The sequence below is a fragment of the Mya arenaria genome, chromosome 2, assembly GCF_026914265.1.
Source record: "Mya arenaria isolate MELC-2E11 chromosome 2, ASM2691426v1".
Classification (NCBI taxonomy): Eukaryota; Metazoa; Mollusca; class Bivalvia; order Myida; family Myidae; genus Mya; species Mya arenaria.
In genome coordinates, this window is record NC_069123.1 from 34,948,283 (window position 1) to 34,966,100 (window position 17,818).

General features: G+C 34.4%; 2 protein-coding genes across 2 annotated transcripts; both read left to right on the forward strand.

Moving 5' to 3' along the window:
* The first annotated feature begins 3,963 nt into the window (after positions 1-3,963).
* LOC128220419 (caspase-6-like) lies at positions 3,964-5,723 on the forward strand. Its single transcript, XM_052928803.1, has one exon. It carries the CDS (start codon positions 4,198-4,200, stop codon positions 5,074-5,076), a length of 879 nt encoding a protein of 292 aa, XP_052784763.1. The 5' UTR covers positions 3,964-4,197; the 3' UTR covers positions 5,077-5,723.
* Positions 5,724-6,475: 752 nt separating this feature from the next.
* LOC128214489 (uncharacterized) lies at positions 6,476-9,461 on the forward strand. The gene is made up of 6 exons (XM_052920986.1): positions 6,476-6,708; positions 7,266-7,269; positions 8,016-8,165; positions 8,505-8,648; positions 9,111-9,199; positions 9,326-9,461. The coding sequence occupies exons 1-6, from the start codon at positions 6,476-6,478 to the stop codon at positions 9,363-9,365; spliced, it is 660 nt and encodes a 219-aa protein (XP_052776946.1). The 3' UTR covers positions 9,366-9,461.
* The last annotated feature ends 8,357 nt before the right edge of the window (positions 9,462-17,818 follow it).

Here is a 17,818-nt window from a genome sequence, read left to right on the forward strand (position 1 = left end):
TATATCTATTAGGATATATGAACATTTTTTCATCTCGCAAGCGAATTGCTAAGTTAATTAAATGAAAACTACTTTTTATGGTAAGTTAAGTAAGGCAAAGTCTTTCAGTCTTCATGCTTCCATTTCCTGCGTCATTATCTACACTCATAATATAATCCCTTCGGTTAATCAGCAATATTTATTAAAGATTCGTCGGCTTGCTTTCACACGATTAGCGTTGCAATCTTATAAACGTTTTTACATAATCTGATCTTTAATTCGCCCTATTTTAAACCGCATAACACCATACGTCCAGGTTTCGAAACCCAACGTAATAATTACTTTTTGAAAGTAGATCTAATAATACATGAGTTCGAGCTTCTTTCTGTAGTTTTTCACATAAATAGTGCAGTACTAAAGTCAGCCTAAAAACCATAAGCTAATAAAAGTATTTATTTTTAGCATAAAAACAACACTATACCAACTTTTGCATTCTTTTTTAACTGCGTAAAATTAACAAATCAACAAAATATCTGTTTCTTTTATGCTTATAGTCGGGGTTGCTTTGGTATTTTAATTTATTGTTCTGGTAAAAAGAGTGTTTGCTACGCTGCTACACGTTGGATGCCACTTATGCAAAGTTTTGAATGGTGGTGATGTATGTCTCATTTCTACGCAGGTGCGTTTATTTTATAGTTAATTATATACTCGTGTTTCAGTGCAAACATTTTATAACAAAATCATAATTGAACTTTTTTTAATGCATCAATGTTTCAAAAAATAACAGTTAACGCGTGATTGTATTTTAAAGTACATGTTTAACAGGGAATGGATACATGACCAACTTACACTGGTCGCTATTTACTGAATGAAAATTTGAATGGTCGAACGTGTTAGAAAATCCATTGCGGATTGTAAATGGATTAAAAATATATTTCCTTGTTTTCGAGCTTCATGATAGTGGTTATTAGATTACCCCTCATTGTCACGGAACAGTCTGATTCGCTTGAAGACGGGTCGTTTTATACATAAAGAGTGAAGACAACTCCTGGTTATTGGCAGATTTTGAGGCGTTAAATTCTCAGTTAACGGTTGTGTGAATTGTCCGGAAAGTTCGTATTACAGAGTAAAACTATTTAAATAGATATTTGATAGATGAAATTACATCAAATTTATGTTCGAACAGAAGCTTACGTCTGTAATATGTTGTTACAAAACGTTAAACAACAGGATAACCATTTTAAGAATAAACGGTCAGTTGTAAATTTTAACAAGTATCTTTATCTTAACATAAGAAATCTTTTTTTTTATATAAAATTACTTTCTGTTTCAAAGTGATGTGTTTAGTTTTAATGAAGGGGGGAGAATTACTACAATATGTTTTAAAAGATGTTTTTAAAGTTGATATGTTCACGCCTTATTTTGCAGAAAAACTAGCAAATGTTGATATTTCACTGATAAATACCATATTTCAACGAAAAGCATGAAAGAGGTTGTTCTGTTTTAACATAATTATATAGACTAACTAATCAATAGATTAGTCCCTTAAACGGCTAATTTAATTCCGTACAGAAAAAAAAATGGGCAAGTACAAATACGAGAAAATATTTTTCCGCCTGAAGTCATATAATCCAACTTGTATAACAGTCAGATTAATCATGAGGCCGAAAAATTCAAGATGACCGCCATAACCATGACTTTGTTAATAATCATAAAGTTGTGATACATGTGTTCTGAATAAATGCTGTATTTGGTGATAATTAATGAGTTTTAGGTATTAAGATGTTGAAAGGGAACTTTTTGCAATTTCTTACAAATATTCATTAAGAACCAGATATTTTGTGGCAATCATTTTTTCCTTGAAAATGTGTATTAACAGCTTTAAATTGCAAATAATCCTATAATTTTAATACTTGATGCTTTAAAAAAAAAATATGATGAAAATCAACATCCATACAATGCTTCCCAGTCTTTCAGATTTTTCTAACTTAATTTTGTGAATCTTTTGAGGACCAAACAATCCAAGATGTCGTTAACGATGGCCGCCATAAATATCTTAAAGGTAAAGGTCAATGCCATTTCTAGGTCAAAGTACAAAATTGCAACATATTTTAGATTTCTTTATAATTTTTCTTCAAATTGAAGCTAATGCAATTTTGTTATCATTTGTATCCAATATGGGATGTCAAAAGTGTAAATTTAATATTAGTTTAAAATTACTTTTTTTATAAGATAAACATGAAGTGTTATTGTAAACGTAAGGATCCGCTCAGGATATCTCCAATATAGCCATATAATCCAAATCCATAACATGGCATTGAGTACTTGGCTTAGTTATTGATGTTTATATGTAAAGCTACAATCACAAGTACAGTAGTCGAAAGTTTAAACATAAACCCCATTTAATGGCACAGGGTCAAAGACATAGAACACAAAAACAAAAAAAAATCACAAACCAAAAGCAACATGGAACAACAGCACAAAACTCAACAGGCCACACACTACATGTGTAATATATAAACATCTAGGGGTGTTTATCAACGATTGTTAGGTAGCGCCTAGGAACGGTCAGTAAAATGTAAGTTTACTGGGGGTTTGTTTTTGAGTTGTACACGGGTTTGGTTGGCTTTGAATGGGCTTAATAGTTGCAAAAATGTGTACGGTTTTGAACGGCCTTTTGTGATAACCACATGGCTTTACTTGGCTCTGACTGGGCTCATGTATGGTTGCCAAAATATGGCCTGTCTAGCACTGGGTAGGCTTAATAAGAGCTGCGCATGGATTTGTTTGCTCTGAATAGGCTGATAAGTTGCAAAACTGTAGTCTTTTTGGCTCCGAGTAGGCTTAACAAGAGTAGCACATGGGTATATTTAGCTCTGAATGGGCTTAATCATTGCGAACATCTATTAGGCAGTGAGAATGCTTAACTACAGCTGTTATTGAGCTTACTTGGAATTGAATAGGCTGATGGTTGCCAAAATGGGGTTATTGTAGCAATGAAAAGGCTTTTTTTGTGGTTTGTTTGGCACTGATTGGGATTTATGGGTGCCAAATGATTTAGTCTTTAAATGTTAATTAGAGCTGCAAATGGGTTTGTTGCCAAACTGTGTTACCTCGCAATAATAAAAGCTACACATGTATTTGTTTGGCTCAGAAATGGGTTAATGGTTGCTTACTTTCGTGACGATTGGCACTACGTCGGCTCAATATGAAATACATATACCTATCTTTGTCTCTGAAGGGGTTATGGTTACAAACTCGTTGGCACAGATCGGGTATAATAAGGGCTGAATGTTTATGGTTTTCACGATGTGATTTAATTGGTACTGACTAGGTTTGCCTGGAAAGGGCTTCATAGTGGCACATGAATGTGGCAAATTTGACACTGAGGATGCTTAATTCAAAGTACCCATGCGTTTGTTTGGCCCATTATGTGCTGTATTGTAGTCCTAATTGAAATGATAGAAACCTGGACTGGATTAAGTATATAATATGAGGTTTGTTAAATATCTTTGACTTTGTCTCGATAGGACTGGTTAGGCATTTGAAGGGTTTGTGTAGAAAAAATGTGTGTTTAAGAATGGAGATTGTTATGCTGCTTGATGTTTATTTTGGAAAATCCATCATTTGGTATTTTTGCACTAGATAAACTGTTATGCGGCAGAATTTAGATTTACTGTGACTGGGCTTATAGTTGACATGACACTGAATTGTTCTGAGAACCTATAAAGAACATTTTGGCCATAGTCGCTTTGTTGCGACCAGGAATATTTTAAATGAGATTAACGTCTTGCCGAATTCTTGCGCTCAATTACCAGTGACGTTTCTTCTCTATTCAGTCACATAACATACACCTATATTCCCTATATTCCCGGTCCTAGTGAGTCGAGTGATTACTATTGCCTTTAGCCGATATAACAAACTTCTTTAACCGGAAGTAAATTGATAAATCATGCAATAGTGTAAGACGTATAACAAGTTTATATATTTACAATTAGTCGGGAACCCATTAAGTTAATCTTTAAAGGCTATATCAATGCGGTATGCAAGCATTTAGTTCTGTAATTATATGCTCCGATAAACACTTTATTGTTTGAAAATGTTTGCCGTCCTAGTGTCGTGTTTATAGCCAACGAGGATAGTATAAACTTCAGACGGTTTATAAATATGTCAGCTGTATGTGCCGGATATTTTTTTGTTCTGTGAAGACTTTTCTCAATGATGGCGGACAAGTTGTATAAAACAAAAAAAGTTTACGTTGCAGTGTTTTTAAATAAGAAACCAAATGAAAAGCTGAATATAAAAGTGTCAATCGAACATAACGACGAGGAAGATATTGATGTCAACAAAATAAGAACACTTTGCAAAACATTACTGGGTTATGAACTTGAGCCAGACATTTTCATAAACAACAAAAAGGATGAAGTAAATGAAAAGCTAAAGAATATTTCCGAGACAATCGCGAAGGAGTATGATTGTTTTATGCTATTTTTCCTTGGGCAAATAGATCATTCGAAGGAAACCGACGACCAATCCCTTAAATTTCGATTTTGGGATGGTTCCTTGCCAATAGATGAAATCCAAAACTGTGTCAAAAAGTCTTCATATATGGCTGGAAAACCAAAAATATTTGTATTCCAAGCTGATGATACCCGTCTTTTACCGACTACTGTTAGGACTAAGGCAAAACCAATTGACGAAAAAGAAGAACCCGAGCAAAAGACAAAGAAAGTGCCAACTGACGCCGATATGTTGATTATCACTAGCACTATTCCACAACTTCTGGCAAATACACAGAATGAAAGATTTCTGCAATATACAGGATTTGTCCAAGAGAAAACAAAGGGCGTGCAACCAAGTGATTTGAGAGGCTCATTTTTAATTGAGACTTTTGTGGAAACATTGCTGGACAAGAGCAACAGAAATATTGATATTCTTACCCTGACCACAAAGATAAATGGTAAAATAGAAGATTTAAGTGAAAATGTCAGGAAAGACGAAAGATTTGATGATGAAATTAATCAACAAATTTTAGACAAACTTGAGCTGCCGCTCACGACGTCAACGTTAACAAAACTCGTTGTGTTTAAAAAGTAGACACCTAATATCAAAAGGTATATTTGATGTTCAGTTCTCCATTTTGTGTTTAGACAGATAATATGGATGCAAATTTGTACATTCATACCATGGAATGAATGTATAATTATGCTGATGTATACGAGGATTAGATACTATAATTAATAAATACACAGATTCGACACTTTAAGCGTTGACCTTCAATTTAAAAAGTCAAGGTCAAGTTCACCAACACAGCGAGAATATTTTGATGTGCATTGTAAAGTTTTTACTGACTCAGGTTTTCAATAATTATTTTGTTACAGTTTGGAGTTAACTAGTGTCGATCATAAATAAAACAATGTATGATAAAATGTGAACTGCTGGATATACATGTGATTTCGAATTTCGATAACATTCTCACCCGTTGAGTTACACACTTGGGAATGGAAAATAAACACAGGATTGAAGTTATGCGTGTTGAATTTTACAAGACCGTTTACTATGTTTATTATCAACAGAGAGGACTTCATATTCAATATCAATGAATACAAATGATAAATAAATGGATGGACGCATAATTATGTTATACGGATAACTAAAGATTAACCATCATTTTTAACTATTTTCTTATAAAGCTTGTATGTGTATTTTTGTTCATAATAAACAGAATTACTAATTCTTGTTCACTAATGTCATTTTTATTATTATTCCATTTGTACGGATAACAAACGTGTTCAATTTAAGTCGAAATAAAATACACTCTAATTGTATTCCTTATGTCACCAAACTATGAAAGGAAGTTAGATACTACAATTAACTTCCTTTCATGTAATGCGGATTATTTACAACCGAGTTGAGGCTAGTTTAAACATAGTTACATACCTGTTTTGGCGATATCACATGTCGGTTAGAGATAATACATATCGTACATTCGTGGTTATTAAACGTTTGGACGTGAAGCAAACTAATATGATAGTTCTTCATATTATGCCTCAGTCAGATTTCCCGACCGGTGGCCGTAGACCGATGGAAATCGGTGGTAATCGGTGGTGTGATAGCTGCCCCAACATCCATCAGTCAAGTAATCCTTAACACATCTGTCACAGCAACAGCCATCGTACTGAGGCCGTGCATACCCCCGCCGATGATCGTTCGGCGAGTGACTCCAGAGGGAAACATTTTTGACCAGCGTGGCACCGATTACCGGCCGGACATCGACCGGACATCGGACAGTCTTCACCCATCATCATACAATGCTCGGCCGGTGACCGGACTGTGAATCGGACATCGTACGATTATTGGCCGGCCATCTTACAGACATTGTAGGATGCCCGGGTGATGGTCGGCCGATGTTACTTGAACTCCCGTGGCCGATGGCGATTCTTTCGGACAATTAGTATAAAATGACCACCCTACCTAGCATGGTCAATCAACCACAATGGCTTTGGCACCGAGACATCTGAGATTGGCCATGCTGCAGCAACAACTCGCACAAGCCCGGCTTCAACATGACGTTATCTTGGCGGCGTTGTTAGAAGAAGCAGAACGAGAGCGACAAAGATCCCCAAGACGAAAAAGAAGGTGTTGGGTCCGAGACTGGATCTTGAAAAAAGCCCTGTTTGGGCATTACGAAACTCTTATGAGGAAGCTCATAAGCGGTAATCGAGCGATGTATATTACTTCGCTCATACATTGGTGAACATCGTTCGTACATCGGTCGTACATCGGTCGGTTATGGGACAATGTTTGGTCAAACATCGACCGATGATCGGCCGATGTCTGATGCTCACCACTCACCCCCCGATGACCTCAGATTCAACGGACACTGGACGATGCTCGGCCATACATCGGCCGATCCTTGAAAGATGTGTTAATGATAAGTTGCAGATGAGAAGCGATGTGGGGCATCGTTGCAGACATCGCTGAATTTCAACTACAACTTATTTTCTCCCGATGACCCCCACCGATTCGCCTGATGGCCTCAGTCACCGTCCGATTACTATGGGTGTCCGGTCGCATCGGTTGCCCATCGTATACCCCATCGCTGGATAATGTGACTGATACATTACCGTGTTTGTTGTATTATATGTTTAAGGAGTATGTTATGGTTATTATACACATGCTAGGAATGATTCTTTAAACGAACCGTTTTGTTTTGTTCATTTGCGTCCTGACGACCTGGGCCTTGTTCAAGATGAGCTTAAAACTCATTCTCTTATCTACCATAGCAAGGTAATATTTTATTTCATCTCGTTCAACTATTAAACTGTATAATTGATACATTTACACGTGTTGATTAAACAAGTATTTAGATCGTTTAAGAACATAACAATACGGAATAGCAATGTACATTTGCAGTCTGTAAACTTTTCTCTGCATTGCTTTATAGGTCGTTGATAACTTGCACATTTTCGAAAATGAAAGTAGTAACATATTCAAAGCAACTAACTTGGAACTGGATAAGCTCAAATATAACATTAAATGAAAAGTAAGTATATTATGAATATGATTAATCTCTTATGTTGAAAAAAAAAACAATTTAAATTTCCCTGCTGGACTCCCGGCGCTGTTCTGCTTCTAATTATAAATGTATGTTAAATCTTAAGTTGGAATACCAATATTTATTTTCCACGATGGGATCCCCGCAATAAGCTAGTTTCTTTTTTCAGTTAACACGCAATAGTATGTACCCTAGTTATAGCTAACAATACAAATAAATAAAAAAAAATCCTTTGCCAAACACTGCATTTGCCATGAAGTAGCCATATTAAACGAACAAACATTTGGAAGACTCTTATCAATGTAAAATAATTGCAAATATTTTATAACATATAACAGTTTATATCTATTAATCCAGCACAACACGAGAAAACGTATTTCTTTCATCTCGTTTGTTGCTTAACATTCTCTTTTCGTAATATATTCATATATTTATGTAAATTATTTTTTGGGCTAATACATCATGTCTATTTCTGCAGATTAAACAAATTGAGCAGTGTCTCAGGTTACTAGTAGGAAATGACGAAATACATACTATAGCGACTAAACATCTGACGAGGAAAAGTTCGGCGCTTTACTTCAGATTGGTTCAGTACAGCGCGAAGCAGCACTCTGTGGATGAAGCCCATGTATGTACGGTAGCATAGTTCTCAGTCAGTAAAGTACTCCTGGTTATATCTTTTAAAAGTAGTTCGGGAGATCTATGTATCTTAATCATAGCCTACCGTAGTCATAGAGGCGCGAGGTTACGTTCATTATGCTAAGCACTTCATAGGTAGGTTTACATTTAACCTCACACACAGATGTTGATTTCGTTTACATGATGTTTTGAACATGAAAAAGAATACGGGCACATATTCAAATATAGGAAAAAACACGAACATTCTGATTCTTAACAGTTTGTGATTAAAACATACTTATCTGGATGTTTATTATAGGCATTAACAATGTTTTGTTTTTGATTGAAGAGTTTGCTGGTCTGTCCACCCTATTGGGATCAACAGGAAGGAGTTGATGAGGTATGGAGATCTTCTGTGACAGGACACGACGAATTAATTGCTGTCACGGATATTGGAATGGATGTTCATCATCCGGAGCTCTACCCGAACATAGTATGTGAAAACAGATACATATATTGTTTGCATCTATAACAGATCTGGGACTAATTACTATAGAAACATAACAAAGACATTATTTTGTTGACTTTATAACGCGCATAAACAACTTGTCGTTTTAATTGTCAAGTTTAACCTTTTTGATTTATCCTTGTTAGAAATGAAAAGCGTATTTTGGTAACGATGTCATTGATGTCATTATGAACGAGATCACTGTAGTCAAAAAAGTATTAACATGCTAATTTAAATTTTGGCGTTGTTTTCTTGATGCTCAGGAGATGTCTTTGCAGTGAAACATTGTCAACAATAACAACGACGTGTCTCCAGAACATTTCCCAAACTACTTTGAATCGTTCGGAAAATCCAAGTAAAGAAATTGTATTTAATGCAAATTTGTTAAAATGTTGAAAAGTTTTATATATTCATGATATGAAACATTTTACAACACCCTTTTTTCAGTCATGGGAACGGCTGTGGTTCTGTTATTGCTGTTGTGAGAGGAAACAGTCTTTGCAGCGCTGGTGTTGCTCCGGGTGCAAAAATTGTCCGTATGTATCGATTTATCAAAATTAATGTCGTGATCCTCAAACCAAAAATATTACATTTTTTGTTAATTATAATGAATGCGTTTATTTGAAGTTCAACAGTGTAAAGGTAGTGATATTTCCTTGCAGCTTTAAAACTTGGCAAGGTGGTGAAGTTTATGTGGGATAGACCAGTTGTATTTGATGATAGTCTGTCGAAAGCCTTGGCGTATAGACACGACCAAATCGACATATATTCCAACAGCTGGGACTTTGGCAGGTCTTTCAGGCCGTTAGATATAGGATCAGCTTCGGCAATTAAAAAAGGTATAAAAAAAGGTAAGTATATTGAAAACCTCGTAGCCAATTTGATACAGTGTATTTTGTACCTCAAATTTGGTGCAAAATGGCAAAGCTTAACTGGGCTTTTATTAACTTAACAAGCTGGTTTGTCACTGTACTATCCATTGTACCATTAAGCCTCTCATTGTTTTCTACGTAGTGACGAAATGGAAATGGGAGTATCTATGTGTTCCCTGCTGGTCGACGAGGCAATGGCTTTGCCAATAGCATATACACAATTGCAGTCAACAACATCGGAGTACGAGGAAAAGTACCAAAAATCGCATATGCCAATTCTGCTACGCTTGTTTCTTCCTTCGCAAAGGCGAACGAGAACGTCTGAAAATATGGTAAAAATTAATAACGCTCAAGTCTTTGATTTTATTCGTGTGAGGTTAAGCACTCCTCAACCGGTTTAAACCCTTAGTGTATAAGTATATACCATGACTGTTACGCAACCATTTATACCAATGACGACAGTTTTATAGTTGTTTATGTGTGTTGTCTTGAAACGGTTTGTCTCTTGTTTGGTGTTTGCTTGGTCTTGATCAGTGTGTCTATAAACAAGTCAAATTTGAGTCCACCCGGCTTGCCCCTGTGGTTTCCATTGTTTCATTTTCATTTCTATAGCATTTTTATGATGCCGTCTCTGTTATTACATTTATACATGAATATAGCACTAATTTGATTTTCGGAACAGTACAAGTATTTAGTACTTTCTGGAAATATTGTCACCCAGACAATCAATCTTTAGATACGTGATATATCCTTTATTGATACCTTTATTTTGTAAAAGTCATACGCGGTGTATCCATAAATCGTCATATTCACATAACATAGAAGATAAGTGCTATTACATTCGTTTGTTATTGTGTTTTTAAATTGGTTTGTTATTAGATTACTGCCTTCAATGAAAATGGACGTAAATGCTGGAATAAGTTTGGTGGATCCGTTGCTACTACAGCAAAAGTAGCAGGCATTTCTGCGCTCATTTTAGATGCCGGGTATGTAGATTAATAACATTTTTTCTCGGTTTCATTCAAACGTACAGCGCATACAAGAGTATACGTTTATCATGATACTTGTTTTATTGTAAAGTGTCAAAAATCCCTCTTTCGTTTCGCATTACCAAAAGGCTTTTTTTCGAAGTACTTGGTACGCAAGAGGTAGGACACAATACATAAAGTGAATAATAATGTCACTATAAACAGTATACTATATTGCGTAAAATACTATTTGTTACACGGGAACCAGATACAAGCATGTACGTTTTCGGTACGCAAGGTAAAGGGCTTGTAGCTTAAGATACTAACACGGGTACATGTATTTATGCAACGGAAATAAACAGTTAAAATAAAGTAAGGAAAGACGTGGCAAGTAAGTATAGTTGCAAAAGAATAGTCCATGTACGGATTAGTTTAACGTATTGTACGGTCACATATCGGTTACATATCAACCAGGCCCCATACTACTTTCTCCACGAGTTCAAACATGTTGTTTTGGTGGGATCTGCGGCATTTTTGTGTTTTTTGGTACATATTTGACTGGGTCCGCGTGTAGCGATTTCATGTAGTTTTGACTACATCATGAATCCTCGAATAAGCTTTGTACCGCATACTAATCTTATGGACGTTGCACGGCGTCCCTGGACCGCCAATGCCGTTGTTGTTACCTTTACACATTGTACGGGGCTTGTGGGTCTCCCACGGACATCGTTAGATACTCATATGCTATTTTTGGAAATCGTACGCGTGCGAAGCAGATCGCTTAAGAGCCACAGTACCCTCGCGACCGCCGTGAAACTTCGTAAACTTTTTGCAAAGTTCGGGCACGTACGGGCGCCTAATCCTAATGTTATTATGACAATGCAGTTTATGTCTTTAGCTTTACCAGTTTTGACATTTTCATTAAGAATTATATAACTTCTATATTTAACATTTCAGGCGGAAACGAATATAGGCAGATGCATCTTACAGTTTTCGGTACCGGTGAAAAAACGCATGACAATACAGAAATGCACGAAACAAAACGCGATGAATTGGACAACGCTTCGACAAGCAAGACCGTTTCCAATACAGATAAAACCCCGTCTAAGACAGAGTTGATCATTGATTTTCTAACTCGGGTTGCTTATACATCGGCGCCTCTTATTATCATTATCTTTGTCTGTGTTAAATTGAATGTTCAAGAATACATTTGCAAGTTTTTATCCATAGTAATAGCAGGTGTAATTGCAGCTATATTGATGTACATTTTTGGTATACTGGTTTCGTATCTTATCATGTTCAGATATATTGTTTCACAAAATTGCTCACATTTATCGAATAAATGTTATTCTCGAAAAAAAATTAGAGTCAGAGTAGCCTTCCCTCTTTTTTGCATTATTATTAGTAGAAAATGGTAATTGTTTCTTAAATTTACTAATTAACTGTGTTAGATGATTGTGTTTTGTTTTAAAATTTAAAGATATCAGTATATAAGTATTTTGTCTTTCCTTAGCCACACTATTCATTCAGTTCGATTGTAATTCTTTATTTATTATAGACGAGTTCTTCGCCTTTGTACATTTAAGCCCCTTTATAACATACAAACTACAATAGCTTAATGTGTATCCAATATACTGTTTAAATGCTAAACTGAAAATGAACGAAGCACATACAAGGTCACATAACAATAAACACATTACATACATATCATAATATCGTTATAAGAGTTCTATGATAACTGCATTGCAGAGTAAAATCTGAAGTCGTGCTAAATATCTTGATTCATGCATTTATACCTTTTCTATATTTACTTAAATGATGCAACACATTCCTTTTTAGTTACATGTTATATCTATATTAAAACGCATGTGTTCAAGTCATGTAAAATTGATAAACTTATATAATACCATTTTTATAAATCGAAATATTCTTTACCAAACTGTATACAGTAAAGTGGCATTATTACTTTTATATAAACCTTTGATTTACTTTGTTATTTCATGAAAAGGTACTTTATAGGTATAACCTTTGTCGTCGGTTGCGGTGTCGGCCGAAGCGTCAACTTAAGCTTTTGCAGTCAACACTTGAATTGATTAGCCAATCATGATACAACTTGGTGACAGTCCTGCATACTGTCTCAGGATCAAACTTGGTGGCAATGTTTATTATGCATTATGCTTCGATCAAGTCGGATCCTGCGATAAATCTTTGAAGTTACACGTTAAGCCTATTTAACATTTAAATACAGTTGTCTTACTTATTATTTGAGAAAATACAAATTCTTTACTGTTCAAAATTCACTATACATATTTGCCATTTGCCATTTGCATTGTTCGATTTTCTTTATCATAGTTCTTTTTTTTAAATTCAGTTTGAACTAAAAGCTCAATAAAATAAAAGGTATATTTAGATATGTTGGCATAGTTACCCAAATGCAAACACAGAAGATCTTACTAAAGATTGTGTTGTTATTCTGTTTTTTTTCATGTTGTTGTATACAGGTCCTTGTACTCCTTTCACCTTTTTCTCATAATTTATGATTCAATACTATTTTGAACTTGCCCATTGTATCTTAGTCTTAAGTTCAAGTATCTTAAATCTGTATTAACGATACAAATGACAACAATGTTAGTTTTTTTGCTATATGTGTAAGTATTTTAAATTAAACACTTCATTGTTTAGTTATCTAGTTCCTTGTCATGGGAAGCAGATTTATTGAATTAAATTATTTTTTCCCATGACATTTTATAAATGTATTTATCAGTTTTATTAAGAATTTATTCCACGTATAGACATTTTACAGTAAACCAGATTCTAATTAAGAACTTAAGTTAAAGTTCTTGAAGTTTTTGTAGTTTGTTTTTTAACAATTTCATTTCTTATATAAGCGCAAACTTTTCTGATCTTAGGTCGTTGGTTTGAAGCAGTGCTAGAACATTTAAAGAAACAAACACTTGGAAAATATTAAATAGTTTTGTGATTATTTTATTTCAACCTGTTTGATTAAAATAGTTTTTAAACACTGTGTTCAATAATTGATGTGTATTTAGCTCTGTGGACATTATGTACAAAGATCCGTGAAGATATAGTGTGAGCTTTTGGACTTTTGACATTATGTTTTATATGTTTTTAAATATCAGCATTATTTTTACTGAATATATTTTTAATTTCTTTTATAAAACGATTTTAAATAAAATGTGTTTTTGTTTAAGTTTTTGCTGGTTTTCCTTTCCCTGTTCTGTTTGGTCTTCGTAACAATTTTTTTAACTTTGTGATCATTGGTTATACTTGCATATGTTCATTTCACACAAATATATACGAACATGACGGAAATGGGAATTCCCTGAATAACATATAACCTCCTATAGAAAACAACACAATCAATACTTTTCAATGTTATTATTTTGGAAGTCACAGTGAGTGAAGCACTTGGGAAACCGATGAACACATACAGCATGAACTTGCAACATGAACAAAGTATATCTTATTAACAACATGCTTGACAAAAATGGAGCTTACTGACGTGGTCGACTGGCCGAGGATAAACTGAGATAAAACCCTCCATCTGGGGAAAACTCAGAAACCTCTGCCCGTTTGTCATCCAGATTTACAGGTTTTGTCTCGCACCACTAGATGTCGGGCCTCATCACCCATAAGCTCCTTAACAAAGATGTATAGAAAACATATGATTTTATGATTCATATATACGTACTTTATCAAGTTATACAAATGTACATTACATGATTATGTTCTTTGAAGAAAAATGAAAAACATATTTATCATTCATATGATGAAATTGCATAGTAACTGAAAACCTTTCACAATAAACATTTCTTGTAAAATTTAACAATCAATTGAATCGATGTGAACGGATCGGTTCCCCAAAGCTGAATGCCTTTACATTCATATTCGCACGAATTCCTCGTGCTTATCAATCGCCACCTGGCGGTTATTACATTATAAACAAGGGAAATTAATATCCTTCTAATTCGTTTTACTCAAACGTAGGAAATTATATTTCCCTGAATACCATTCTATAACCTCCTATAGAAAACAACAAAATCAATACTTTTCAAAGGTATTATTTTGGAAGTCACAGTGAGTGAACGCTTGGGAAACCGATGACGTTCAAAGAACGGGTAAGAGGATATAAATAACCAAATAGTCTTAATATGATGATCTTTTCCAAATATACTCATAATTGACATGGAATTTTAATCTTCCGTTTACAAACTAAATGCCGATTTCAAACAATACAGAAACATTTACACGTGTCTTTGTTTAATAGATTCACTAAATTAACACCATGTTTTTGACATTCTGTCCTTAACTACATTATTGAACACACTTGTTTCTCCAGCAGATCTTAATCATTGTTCACTGCTTTTAATATCGTCAATGTCAGGAGCAATTGTCCGAATAATTTCATCTCATATATCCGTATAAGATATCGATATACAGCATAACATGTATTGTCAGTATACATTTCGGATAAAATCATCTTTCATTTCAAATCAATTAAATCCTTTTTCAACAGTTGAAATTGACACAAGCTGGAATGAGTTCTAGCTATGTTAATTATCGAACTGTCTCTTATGGGTTTACTATATAGATTTATACCAAATACATATCATTCATGAATACTGTACTTAAACCAATACAGTTGCAAGAGCGAAAGTCGCAAAACACTTTAGGCACTTCAACCTTATGAAAATGAATATATTTTAATAGTAAAAACTTATGCAAAATATCCCTTCTCCCTAAACCGTAAATTGATTCCTACTTTTCCAACTGAATGAATAACTTTCGTGCGAGAATAATACTTTTGGCCATCCACTTCTTTAGCAGTTCCGGGAGAAGATCCACCTTGCCCGCCAAGCCTTCTGGTAAACCATCTGGTAAAATGCCATCCTTATGCATCTGCAAAAATAGACGTTTACACGAAAATATTTCTGCAAAACCATCATTTATAACTTATTCACATAAATTAATTCAGTTAACAATCATGGCTTATGACTGATGCTATAACAACATGTTTTAACATATAATAACTGTACTGGTGAAGCCACCGTGTACCACAAGTCATTCATTTCTTGCAAAGCCGCCTATGAATGTCTCTCAAGGCGAAACCGCCTTAGCTCAGCGAAACCGCTTTTGTACATTTATGCAAAGGGAGGTTATAACAATCCATATTAGTTTTCATCTACAGAATACTCTCCCTTAAAATCAATTAACAAAGCTAACATTCTAAATTTAAGATCTGCATTCCCAAATATGCCCTTTCTGTTCTTACGTGCTACATAGAAATACAGATTGTTTTTTTCATACAAACTTTGAAGATGCTAAAAGCTATATCCTGGAGAATTATTACATTCATATAAATCAACAAAGCATCAATATTTACATATAAACTAGTACTGGTGATACCACCGTGTACTATAATCATTCAATTCTGACGATCCCGCCATGAATCAGTGGATGCCGTTTTAAATAACTTCATAACAGTATCTATATATTAACTAGTACTGGTGATTCCACCGTGTACTAAAATGATTCATCTCTGGCGATTCCGCTTATTATAACTTCCTATGTTTCACATCCGGCCATTCTGCCGTTATCATCAATGTTGCTTTTATAACATTTTGACAATATTTACATAAAAACTATTACTGGTAAAACCACCGTGTACTATAACGAGTAAGCTCTTTCGATTCCTCCATGAATCATAAATATTGATTTTATACACTTAAAACAATATTTACAATTATATACTATATCTGGTATTACCACCGTGTTATAAAATGAATCATCTTTTTGACGATTCCGTAATGACTCTTCAATATCGTTTGTTAAAAACTTTATAACTACATATAAACTATTACTGGTGATGCCACCGTGTATTATAACAAAACATCTCTGACGATGCTTCCGTGAATCAGCAATGCTGGTTTTTATAAGTTTATAACAATGTTTGCATATTAACAAGTACCGTAACTGGTGATGCCACCGTAAATTATTATTAGAATGTCGCCTTTATTTTCAATGAACAAACCTGCAGATAAGCAATCATTAAGTGCTAAACTTAATCATTAAGAGTTTCAACTTTCGCGCTTGTCATATATTCCGCCTTCTTTCACTCGTTCTGTACACAATTCCTGCATCATTGACAATGCGTCAAAAATAAATGTATTCATCTTTGGCGTTTCGCCGTGAATCAGCGATATCGCCTTTTATTACAACTTTATAACAATTGTATTGTCTTGGTGATGCTGCCACTAAATCTACGATGCTGTTAAACTTTAATCTTAGGTAAGAAAAGCAACAATAGACAAACTCACATTATTATTATTATTATTATTATTATTATTATTATTATTAGTATTATTATTATTATTATTATTATTACTATTATTATTATTGTTATTGTTATTATTATTATTATTATTATTGTAAAATGCTGTATCATCACAATCAGCCACTCCAGACAAAGTACCCCATTCACCATACATGTGTTCTCCATACTATTAAATATAACACTATCTTTCAAATCCAAAAACTCTTTTTGTAAACAATGTCATTGTTTTACGAAAATTTATGAAATCTGAACATATCAAATTAGCCCATGCAATCTTTCATGACCAGTTTTATTTAAAAACTTACGGTACTACTTTTGATAAGCCTTGCGTATAACATAGAAATGCCTTTCCCATCGAATTTGAAATATTGTGAAAATGAATGTATATACACTTTTAGAAACAATACTTGAATATGTCGGTAGTATCACACCATTTACAAACTGAATATTGAATAATAAGTATATGAATTCCTTTTATATCGAACACATTTTACTGACATACACACGGACACACTCCATAACGCTCCATACGCCTCACCATTTAACTTAAATCCAATGCGTCTGCCATAATTATCATTATTTGTAATGCTTTGCAGATTTAACAGCATTGCATAAAATCTTTCTCTTTCAATTCAGAGATGATTGAATTTCATTTATAATTCTTATCTTTTTATGTTGCCTGTATGGCCACAACTATGGGTGACGCTGTTTGGTGATATTATAACAGAAAACTCCAACAGTCGAGGGAAATACACCGGAAGCCTGGCACGTGAACAGGCGATGACATCAAAACAATAAAAATTGTAACGAGATGACCAGCTTGACCAGCTCATGCGTTTACACCCACATGGTTGAACCGCGGAATCCTGTAGCCCCGACTTCATTGTTTTGCATCTTTCTCCAACGTGTAGCTCGCAAAACAGAAAGAAATATGTCACCTAAATATTCTTTAATAATATG